At 41.7% G+C, this 12,256-nt stretch overlaps 1 protein-coding gene across 8 annotated transcripts in view; it reads left to right on the top strand.

Moving 5' to 3' along the window:
- Positions 1-10,190, top strand: part of LOC125466721 (rho guanine nucleotide exchange factor 10-like protein) — a 187,874-nt gene extending 177,684 nt beyond the window's left edge. For all 8 annotated transcript variants that reach the window (XM_048561632.2, XM_048561636.2, XM_048561635.2 and 5 more), the window contains 2 exons: positions 3,435-3,557; positions 4,391-10,190. In XM_048561632.2, coding sequence (XP_048417589.1) covers positions 3,435-3,557; positions 4,391-4,914 — 647 coding nt within the window. In that variant the 3' untranslated portion in view covers positions 4,915-10,190. The remainder of the gene's footprint in view (positions 1-3,434; positions 3,558-4,390) is intronic.
- Positions 10,191-12,256: the final 2,066 nt, after the last annotated feature.

The raw sequence follows: 12,256 nt of genomic DNA, 5'->3' as shown, positions 1-12,256 counted from the left end.
GCAGGCTAGCGGGATTGGCCACGCTAAATTGCCCGTAGTGTTCAGGGGTATGTGGGTTATAGGGGGATGGGTCTGGGTGGGATGCTTCAAGGGGCAGTGTGGACTTGTTGGGCCGAAGGGCCTATTTCCACACTGTAGGGATTCTAATCTAATCTAAGAATGACGTGACAGCTCATTTGTTTAGTGAAGTTGGCTGAGACAGTGCATTTAATACCTACAGTGTGGAGAGAGGCCATTTGGCCCATCGACTCTGCACCAACCCTCAGAGCATCCCATCCAGAGCACCCCCCCCCAATTTCCCGAAGAACTGCATTTCCCATGTCAAACCAACCCAGCCTGCATATCCCTGGACACAATGGGCAATTTAGCATGGCCAATCTATCTAACCTAATCATAGAATCCCTACTATGCGGAAACAGGCCCTTCAGCCCAACTAGTCCATGCTGTCCCTCCGAAGACCATCCCACCTAGACCATTCCTGTAATATCCCATGTCTAACCCACCAACCCGGCACATCTTTGGACTGTGGGAGGAAACCCATGCAGACATGGGGAGAAAATGCAAACTCCACACAGACAGTTGTCCGAGGTGGATTCGAATCCGGGCCCGTGACTCTGTGAGGCAGCAGTGCTAACCTCTGACCGACAGTACCTGGACAAGGGTTTGCAACAGAGCCCAATGACATTGACTTGGAGCTGTAGGGGGCTTGTCATGTTTTGGGGCCACTGTTTTGGGGCTGGGGTTCAGAGATAATGAACTTGACACCAAGCCCCCTGATTACTGTCTTCACCCTGGACTGGCCTGAGTGCCAGAGGGAACTTCCAAGCTGCTTTTCAAAACCGTGGTATCAAATCTTTTTAGGCTCATGTGCAGGCGTTGATGGGGATTCAGTTTAATATTGCATCTCAAAGATGGCAGCGCTATCGAAAGCTGGGAGTCAGAAAAATGTGTTTAAAGGGGTCCTTCTGCTTCATCAATATTTTCTGGGGCCATCACCGTCTTCCTAGAATTTATCTCAATGTGACCTCCATGCCAAGGTTTGAAAGTTATCATGACCTCCTGGTGAGACTTGTTTGAGCTGAAGCATGGCTGTTAGAGCACAGAGCTCCATGTGTTCATGGCTGCCTCCAGGGTTCATGACCCCAAAATCTCAGTTCAAAATTCCACTTGGGCTCTCTGATCCCACTTCAGGACTTGCTGAGTTTTGAGCACTGACTTCCGCCAGAGCATGACATCACTGGGATGGCTCCATTCCGTAATCCTAGTTCTTTGTGCCAATGACCATTAAGCAAATGGACAAGGAAGAGTAAGAGATCATGCTGTCAGACTCTTGCAGTAATGCTGGAGTTGAGGGGAGATGGGCTGCATTGTGAGTAGGAGTGAACGTATCCAGTTTCTGTCACTGTAATTGCGACATGAAACTGGAAGAATTTACAGTGTGGTCACCTGAGCTGTTGACGTTAAGCAACATTTAATTTTAGTGTCCCTAGTGCTCTCTTTCCTGTCCCATTGTCGTAAAATTTTATCTTTGTGTAAGAATTGCTTTAAACTACTCCTGCTTTAGCATATCAGATTAACATTCAGTCAAAAGACTTTTGAGTAATTCTCTCAATGTTTGCTGGACCCCATTGACAAGATTATGGGGCAGTTGTGGATGGGGATGATCTTGAGGTCCCTGACGCTGGTGAATCCACGAAGTGGAATGTGAAGAAAATTCCAAAACAATAGCATTTCACAGCAATTTTTCTGATGAGTGTTGTATGCGTCTAGCTTAAACGATTTTTAGGAAGCAAACTCCTGTTTCAGAAAGGTTCAGCTCTTCCTGGCTGTCTTGTGTAAACTTGGTCAATCAGGGCCAAGCATGTATTTGCACAAGTTCATTTACCAAATTGCTTCAACTCAACGCTATGCTGGATAGCAAAATACTCAGGATGTCAGAAACCTGAAATAACAGAAAATGATGGTAATACTTGCTGTACAGCTCTCTCGATCAAGCCTGCCTTGTTACCACAAAGGGCAGACCTTTTTCAAACCCCTGCACATTCTTTACCAAGGCATCATAGTCATGATTCCAGTATGTGATTCGCCAATTATACAGCATTTGATCTATACATTGCATCCATATCACTAGTAAATCAGCCAATAGATGAGTAGAAAGCAAACGCCAGTAACAGCATTGACCCAGCAAAATGTACATATCCCATTTCAGTTTGTTCCAATCATTTTATCACAGCCATTGATTGAAGCATTGTTGGAAAACTGCCTGTTCAAGCCGGTCAGAAGTCATCTTTGGACTCCGAACGTTGAGTCTGTTTCTTCCTTCACAGATGCTGCCAGACCTGCTGAGTTTCTCCTGCAATTTGTGTTTTCATTTTGGATTCCAACAACTTCTGCTTTAGAGCATGGGCACTCTTGTGGTGCAGTGGTAGCAAGCCTACCTCTGGGCCAGAAGATCTGGGCTAAAGTTCTACCAGCCTGGAGGTATGTCGTCATGTCTAGGCAGGTTGATTTTTTTTTTTAAAAATAAAACTTTAGCTGTAAGTAAACAGTTCTTGCATTAAACACTCTGGACTTGAGCAGTATAGTGTTGGGAGACCAAACAACTGTCTCGACCTTACTGCAAAACAAAACACAAGCATGGATAAATAATTCAGGTGTAAGCTGTAGCTGCTGTGAATGCCTAGATAAGCAGACACTTATACCACCGCAAAGGTTAAATTTCATCACTTTTTCCAGGAAAATACAAATTTTTAGGGATTGTCAAAAGGTAACGAAATCTTGATTTCTGGATTATTAAAGTCGACATAGTCTTACCAGACCAGAGAGATGATGTCTCATTAGGGAGAGAGAGGTTCCAGTGGTGGTTACCTGAAGGTCATCATGCCTCGCATGAGGGGAGAGGTTGAGAAAGAGAGCCCTTTGTGGTCGCCTCTGCTAGTGTAGGCATTGAACCCACCCTGTTGGCATCACTCTGCATCGCAAACCAGCCGTCCTGCCAACCGAACTGACCATCTCCCTAAATTTAAGCAAAACCAAAATTCTGGAATATTCTGTATATTATGAAATTTGCTGTGCACTTACTGTCATCTCTCTTTTGGATTTTATTATCTGGTTACTGGCTGCTGAATGGAATTGCAGTGGTGATAAGAAAGACCTATCGAGGAAAGGGGATTTATTTCACAGGCCAGAGATACTCCATTTCAGCTGGCTATGTAAAGCCAAACTGATGCTCTGATTAAACCACCATTTGGTTGTTACTCTATTATTAAGCTTGAACACTAATTGTAATTCGACACAAGGTAAAGAAAATGTCTAGATATTCTCTGATCTTTTTGAAAATGAAACAAATGATTGCGACTAGTCTCTCTTTTTGCTTTAAAGTAGTGTGGACAATTTGACAATGATATTTTACGACTTACTCCTCCTTTAATCAGGCCAGAAGAACATTTTAGTGACGTGTTTGCTTGTTTGCCAAGGGATGCTGTGGGTTGGGACCAATCTAGGAATTTTGATCACTTTACCAGTACCAAAACTGGAAGGAATTCCAAAAGTAACAGGTAAAAAAAAATTTGTATCACTCATTTTTGCTCCCTATGTTGCTTACTGTCACATTTTTAGTTTCGTCGCAAGAATTCTAAAAGGAACAGATTAGTTGACATGATTAATCAAACTGCATATAGATAGGAATGAATATCCTGTGAGATAATGCCATCATGAATGAAGATGTGCAAAATAATACGTAGATGTAAATTTAACATTTCACATCATTTACTGTTGATTAGCAACAAGCTGGTGCTGAGATTTAGACAAGTTAGAAGGGCTTGGAAATGTCTTGTATGTAAAGCTGAGGCCACTGTTTTAGGGTAGGGGCTGACTTGTTGAGTAATGTGGAAGGAGATTAACTCTCCTTGAATCAGTTCTGTGCCTGTCTCAGTGTTTGTGAAGGAGGGCGTGGTGAAGGAGGCTTTATTTGGTAATTAATCCACATATTTTTGACTTGATAAATGTTTAGCGGTCTGCAGTAAGGTAAGTCACTAAACTGTCAGCCCTGTGCCTGCTACTTTGGAATTGGAAGTAATGTTGAAGTCATTCCCAGGCGACTTTATCTCGTCCTCCTCATCACACCTCTCATGTTTATCCACTCTTCCCCACCCCAGGAGACTGGGGTATGATCGAACATCAAACCCTTGCTTGATGTTGAAATGGTTTTTGAGATATCCCTCTCTTTGCATCAAGACCAAAACTGGCATCCCTCCTTCAGAAAGCACCCTTCGTTTGAGTGGTTCGAGTAAAGATGGTGACTCAGGGAGACGTTAGATTGTGGAGATTCTGCATTGTATTTAGTAGTATTTCCAGTCATTGCTCAGTTCTGTTTCTGTCTTCTGTACAGGAAAGGGAATGATCTCGCTGAATGCACATTGTGGTCCTGTGGAGTTTCTGATCCCTACCATTGGCTCTCTGGACTTGGACTTATTGAAGAGTGAGTCAACTGAGGACATGCATGAGCACCAGGAACTGAATAGCAAAGAGGATTCCTCATCCCAGGAATCCCTTCAGGATCAGCATGATCACACAGATAAGAAGCAAGGAATCTCACTGTGTTACAGCCTGCACTCCACCTCTCACCTACCCGGTCAGTTACTGTCAGCGCACGGTGCTGCAGCTCATGCCAACGAGAACTCGCTGGAGCACAGCGTTGAGGACGGTTCCATCTACGAGATCGTCGATGACCCAGATGTGTGGGTTCGAAGCAGGTCTTCAGCCCGAGAGGTTGTTAGAAAAGAGAAAGTCAGCTCGGTTGCCGTTGCGTCCGGAGGCAGGGGCTACCAGAACTTTAACAAGGACTTCAAGCCGGCTGTTCACAACAGGAATGAAAACATGCTGCTGATTTGGCAGATTCCGCTGTCTTTGTAGAGTTCTGATGGTGTACAGATATGCATTTATGGAATGTGTCTGCTGGAGCTATACTCTATTAGCAGACGCACCATTTTCAAATGCTTGCAATTGGAGAAGACTCCACTTTGCAAACAGGGTTACATGCTCAATTAGCAAGAGGTTGTGCATCCCTCTCTTGGTTAGCATGAAGCTTTCAAAGCATTCTTGACCGTTATTGCTGACTCCATTCACGTGTCAGAGCTCCCTTTTTAAGGAGGGCTCCTAACTCTCTAACTCTTTCTGCCCTATATTCCCAGCTGTTGGGTGAATGGTGCGTTATACAGAAAGAGGGAAAAGATATGTTGTGCCATAAGGTTTGTCTTTTCTCACTCCCTTGCCCTTTTCTTAATTCTCCTGTTCTCCCCCCCCCCCCCAACAAAAGTCACTAAGGTGTCAGCCCTGTGTTCGCTGCTTTGGGAAGTTGAAGGAATGTTGAAGTCATTTCCAGGCCACTTTATCATCACCTCCCTCCACCTCCACCTCCACCTCCACCTCCACCTCCACCTCCACCTCCACCTCCTTCACCTCTCACCTCTCACCTTTATCCACTCTTCCCCACCCCTGAAAACTGGGATATAATTCTATGGGTGCCGGCAGCCCTTTGACACTGTGCCCAAGTGGCCAATCTTTGTACAGAAACCTAGACATTGAATGTCTTTAGGCTATTTGACTTTGGAGGGCGTCAAAGCTGAAGCTTATCTAGGATCAACACAAGTGCACTTTCCAGCAGAAATCACTGGATAACGATGGGGTCCCATCCCACTCTCTTCGTGCCTGGGGATTCTGAAGTCACTCTTCCCATGCCACTGTTATATCCTACCTGGTTGGCTTACTAATGAAATACATGGAAGGGCATGATCAGCTCTATCAGCCTTAGGGAAGAGTAGTTGGGAGCAATGGAGTTTTGTGAAAATAAAGTTCTCTTCAGTCTCTGCAACTTATGAGCTTGATAACTCCATGATTCTGTTTCAATCATCTGTGTGTATGTTTAATTTGTGTAATAGTTGGACAGTTTGAAAACTGGTGCTAATGATCCTGGTCTCGCTTGAGACATAAATGCAAATATTCAGGTTATAGAATACCCTAATTCATCATAAACCCCTCTCTCTTTGTGATAATCTATCATGTACTACCAGCAAGTTAGAGTGTGGCTTTTGTATACAACCTCACCAATAGTAGTACCTCTTCTGATGAGGCATTGTCTTTTTCTAATGGTTTCATCAGGTCTTTCACCAATTTGTTTGAGAGGTTAGACTATGTTCCTTGAGTCTTCTCCAGTGCTGTACCATTACTGGTTTTGGACAGCACGTAAACAGCTGAAACTTCCCTTTTGTTTTCATTCTATTGAGACTTTCAGGCTACCATTGTAACTGAGTTTAAAAAAAAATTACCTGGCATAAAATTTCAAGTTCCCAATGCTGGGTACTGCCAAATATCACCCACATTACATGTAACTTCTAAAAACCAAGTTACTCAACTGGCAAGAAAATTCAGCTATTTTAAAAATGGAAGGCTGTGCCAGAAAACAAGAATTCCTCTCATTTGTCTTTTCAAAAAAGAAGAAAATTTATGATTTATTTTGCTTTCCCTGGTTGATTTTTGTATATATGAGGGTAATTCTGTTTTTAAGAAAAACCTACACTTTCACACTAGCAGACACATTTTTATGCTGCCTTTGAACTGGAATATGATGAGGGAATGCTTGTATTTATGGTGTTAAATACCTATTCTTGTTGGGAATAGTTAAGATCTCCAAGAAGGGGAAGCAGAAGAAGAATGTTGCATGATAATTAATGCTATAATTTGGGAATTCTTAGTCTGGTTTTCAAGCCATGTAACTACAGAGAGCTACAGCCTAAGGAGACTGTTAATTTGCCTATTCTTTGTGCTAGCTCTTTACAAATTACAGACTTGTTAAATTCTGTAAATAGTGACTCTTTGAGAACCATGCAATTGATATTTACTCAGGGTTCAAGATCCCCAAAAAAGGAAGCCATTCTTGGATACTGGAGATTACAATCCAATATTCAAGGGCAACATTTCATCGTTTTGTAAATCAAACACATCCTCTCCTGTCCTTCAAGCAATGAAGTGAGCAAAGTAGGAGGTAGTCATTTAGTTTCCAAGCATTCGCTCCAACACCATACTTTAGCCATGGGTAACAATTCCAAAAGCTAGTAAAACTCATCCAAATCACTGCACTGCAGGCAACCCTTGGAACTGTTATGATCTATCATTTGGAACTTTAACTGTAGAATCATTAAAGATCTGCCACTTAGAACCTGAACCTTGATGAACTTTCATGTGTTTGTTCTAACAATGGAATCAGTCCAGTTGGTTACTAGAAAAATCATTCATTTTTATTATTGGCCAACATCTAATTCTGAACTTGATTATCTCCTCAAAAAAGTCAATCAAAACGTTTGAGGGCAGCATGGTAAACATTTATGTGGATTTCAGTGAAACCTTTGACAAGATTCTACCTGGTAGACTAATGTGTAAAATTAGATCCCATGGAATTCAGGGAGAACTTGCCAATTGGATTCCAAATTGGCTTGATGGTAGGAGGCAGACGGTGGTGGTGGTAGAGGGTGTTTTTTTGGACTGGAGGCACGTGACAGGAATTAGTAATGGGTCCACTTCTGTTTGACATTTGAATGAGAACTTAGGAGCCATGATTAGTAAGTTTTGAGGATAATGCCAAAATTGATGGTATAATTGGTGAAGAAGGTTATCTAAAATTACAAAAAGATGTGGATCAACAGGCTGAGGAGTGGCAGGTGGAATTTAATTTGGGTAAATGCGAGGTATTGCATTTTTGGTAAAATGAACAATTAATGGCAGGGCCTCAGGTAGTGTTGTAGAACAGAGACACCTAGGGGTTCAGGTACATAATTCTTTGACATTTTCATTGCATGTAGAATGGATGGTTAAGAAGGTGTTGCACAGGTTAACCTTCATGCTCAGACATTTTGAGTATAGGAGTTGGGTGTCAATTTGAGGTTGTATAGGACATTGGTAAGCCCTCAATTCTTGTCATCATGCTATAGGAAAGATATCAAATTGAAAAGGATTCAGAAAAGATTCATCAAAATCTTGTTGGGACTGGAGGATTGGATTTATAATGAAAGGCTAGGATGTTTTTGTAGGAACATTGGAGGTTGAGGGGGTGACCTTATTGAGGTTTATAAAATTGTGAGGAGTATAAGTAAGGTGAATTGCAAGGGTCTTCTCCCTACAGTGGGGTAGTTTAAAACGAGTGGACAAAACTAGGTACAGTTACAACATTCCAAAGATATTGGATAAGTACATGAATAGGAAAGGTTTGGAGGGACATGGGCTGAAGCAGGAAAGTGGGACGAGTTTGGTTTGGGAACATGGTCGGTGTGGAATTGTTGGTTTGAAGGGTCTGTTACCGTGCTGTATGACTCCATAAGTCCCACCTACTCCAGAATTGAGTCATACCATGTCTGAGCAGGTTGATTTTTTAAAAAAAAAATTTGCAAGATCCAACAAGGATCTAGTGACACGGGTTTGTGACCCTACCTCTGTGGGACCAGGAGGTCCAGGTTGAAGTCCCACCTGCCCTGGAGGTGTGTTATAAAATGCACAAGCTCCCACCAACTGTGGTGGTTGAAATGTGACCCCCTCCTTTATTCTCTTGTTTACTGATGAGCCTGTTGTGAGCTCAAGATGAAAGCAATTGAGTTGATCCATTAACCTACACTCACAACGGTCAATTGTTACCATAACTGACATGAAATTTCTGGAACGTGCACACAACTATCAACCACGGCATTGTATTGGCTGCAGGATTAAAGGAGTGTTTGCCAGTGCTCTGCAGTACATAGTCATTTGCCATTACCCATCCACAATATCTTTGAACATGCAATAAAAAGTGAATTCATTGGGGAAAAGAAATGCAGTCTGGTCAATCTAACACTTTTGGCAATGTCTTGGCCTGTTTGTACATCAATGCTTTGTGACCCTAGGTACCTAAGTGGCTAAACAACTGCTGCTTTTTGTTCATGGCTAATCTGAATTTTTAAATCAGCATGGCGTTTGTGTGAATTATTCAGAAGTGCATTGGCTGGTGTCTTTGGCTTAGTTTAGTGTTAATTACCAGCTTCTTCTCAAGGGTCATGATACTGCACGGTATATAATGTGAGAGCCAATCTTGGAAACTGTACAAAAGAATGATGGGTCCATCACTTTCCAAGTCATTTATCCTCAAAAATGTTTCCAAGAAGTTGCCAAATAGTGGCCAAGAATAAACTGAGTAGAATTTCACCAGTTCTGTTTTGTAACCTGTTCTTTGAATATAAGGACATAAGCAAGGGAGTAAGAGTAGGATATTTATCACCTCAGGCATGTCCTGTCATTCTAGATATTTTCTCATCAGCCTGTTCAGAGATGGTATTACATACCTCTGGAAGCAGGTAAGACTGGAACCCAGGTCTCCAGATCCAGAGGTATGAACATTACCATTGCCCACAAGTTCAAAGCTGGTCTACCCCAGGCCTCCCACCTTTGGTTTTAATGACTTTTTAAAATTTGCTCTGGATATACATCCCTGCCTTCTAATACTAGGATCATTTTGTCCCACAGGTGCGTAAATGATTTGTGTAAGGGAGTTGTTCTGTTTTCAAGTTCTAACACTTTAATTTCAGGGTAACTGGAGCTGTGCAGACAGTCACCATCGTGGCTGTGCTGAGTATGACTGGGAAAGACGAAGTGAACTGCAAAAAGCATTGGGTTGCTAAAAATACAATGAAATATTAGGAGAATTTATCAACTTCTGTTTATGTATTTTCTGGAAAGCATTCCTAAACATTTTCCAGATGTTCAATCAAAATTCAAAGTTCGGAGGCTTGTCAAATTCCATGTGTATTTTCTGGACAAAGAATGATTGGTGCTCAGGGTAACAAACAAAAGCAGGTAACAAAAGCTTATAGCAGGGAGGATATTTTGTATTTTCTCTTCATCCATCCTTCAGTAGCAATGGTTTGCATTTTCATATGTTGCTACAATTAAATATTGTTGGTTATTTTCGTAAGGATGAAGAGCAACGCTAACTTAAGTGTGTTTGTAGATTTTTGACGAGCTGATCAGCACAAGATTTCCAAAGCATTACTGATCCATACCCAATCTGTATCTAGTATGTGTTTTGGTCTTTATCCCTGATAATCTGCAAGTGACTGCAGAACTGCTTTCTTGTGAAATACTGTATTGGATAAAATAGAAAGTGAAGGAAAGTTCTCCTTTCCTATTCTAATGCTGTTAGACTGCATTCTTGGTCTCAATTGATATTATTGATTTTTTTTCTTTTGAAGTGAATTCATAAGCTTTTAACGCTGCTGTAGCAAATCTGGAATCATTCACTGTGAATCCAGCCCCTCTTTGTGCCCCTTTATTTGAATCAATTTTTCTTCACAATGTTGTAACGAGGCAGGGGGCATGATTTACACTCGATCAGCTTTATCTTGGCATGAATACTTTTCCATTACAATAGATGAATAATTTTATATAGTTTAGAAGTAAATTGTGGGCAAAATGAGTTAAATTTCTAACAGCTGGGACTTAGACCTGCTCTCTGTGTATGTGAGGCTCCTGACTTGAGTTGATAAGACACTTTTAAGATTGACTAACGTATGGTGATGCTGTGTGAGGTAATGGTGAAGCATAAATTCTCCCCATTCTTGCCTGACAGTACAACATGGCACTGCTCTGTTGTGTTCAGCCGTGAGGTTTGGATTGTCTGACGTATTTATAAAATAAATGACCCTCCTTTCTGCTTGTAACTGGGCTTACTTAGGGACCATGTTAATCCAATGTCAAGTAAACTGCCCATATTCTCGTAGCTACTTTTATATTAACACCTTTGTCAATTTGAATCTTTCAATCCTCATAACTGTGTTGCTAAACTTGCCTTCCATGTCCCACTTGTAGAAGCACTGGAAATTTGGGAGTACTATTTAATCAGGCACAGCTCACCTTTCAGGAAATGTCCTGTTTTGTGAAGCTAACATTGCATTATTTATGTTCTTGGGTTTTGTAGGATGGTATTAGTTCCCAATGCTTCCACCCAGTGGATTTGGGTAATCAGATTGAACCATGATTATTCATTGAGGGAGCCATATCTAAACTGAAGGAAGTATCCTGGCCATTAATGCCAATTTTAAAGTTAATCAATTAAAAGAAAACAGTTAAAACACTTTCCACAAATAACATAGTTGTACAATACACTATCTGCTATCCTAGTATAGAACAGGAACACTGATCTCAGTTGCTAGTTATCTTCTGTACCTCCAGCCAAGAGAAGTTACCAACAATAATTGGTCACTGATTTTCAAAATCTGATTTTTTTGTTTGTGTCATTAGAGGGGATCAGAAAGAGAGTACTTAGTCCTTGAGCCTCTTTAGATCATTGAGCTCTGTCAATTCCATGGCATGAGAATCCTTAACACATTATCCTTTTCCTGACCAAAATCCATCCGTTATAAAACTGAAAGAACTGCAGATGCTGTACATCGGAAACAAAATAGAAATTGCTGGAAAAGTTGAGCTTGCCTGGTAGCATCTGTGGAGAGAAATCAGAATTAATGTTTCAGGTCGAGAGAGAAAGGGACCTGAGATATTAACTCTGATTTCTCTCCACACGCTACCAGACCTGCTTAGAAATCTATCTGCGTTGGACTTGATATTTTTGAGTTGACCTCCCCTCCCTCGACTTTATGTGGGGCCCAAGTTTTGGAAACTCCTTGCCTTTTGTGTGCCGATGCCTGTGACATCATGTTTGAAAAGCCTTGCTTAACTTTGCGATTATGTCACCGTGTTCTGGTTTCATGGGTTCAGAAATATGAACAGTTAAGTATTTTGAGTATGCCATTAAATTGATGGGTCACCAGGTTTTGGCGACTGCATTACCCTCAGTAAATGGTGTTTGTTGTCAGATTAACCATGATCTCGTTGAATGGCAGAGCTAGCTCAAAGGGGCTCAATGCCTTAGTGCTGTACCTAATTGCCTCTCAAATGCTACTCCTTGAATTTGAGGGAGCAGGTGCTGATTAATGGAATCCCTACAGTGTGAAAACAAGCCATTTGGCCCATAGAATCCACACCGACCCTCTGAAGAGTATTCCATCCAGACCCACATGCCTAACCTATCCCTATAATCCTGCATGTCCCATGGCTCATCCACCTAGACTACACATCCTTGGACACTACGGGCAATTTAGCATGGCCAATCCACCTAATCTTTGGCCCGTGGGAGGAAATTGGAGTACCTGGAGGGAACGCACATAGACACTGGAAGAATGTG

Source organism: Stegostoma tigrinum, chromosome 28, assembly GCF_030684315.1.
Source record: "Stegostoma tigrinum isolate sSteTig4 chromosome 28, sSteTig4.hap1, whole genome shotgun sequence".
In the NCBI taxonomy this organism is placed as follows: Eukaryota; Metazoa; Chordata; class Chondrichthyes; order Orectolobiformes; family Stegostomatidae; genus Stegostoma; species Stegostoma tigrinum.
Note: the sequence above shows the minus strand (reverse complement) of the source record. Positions and strands in the feature narration are given on the sequence as shown.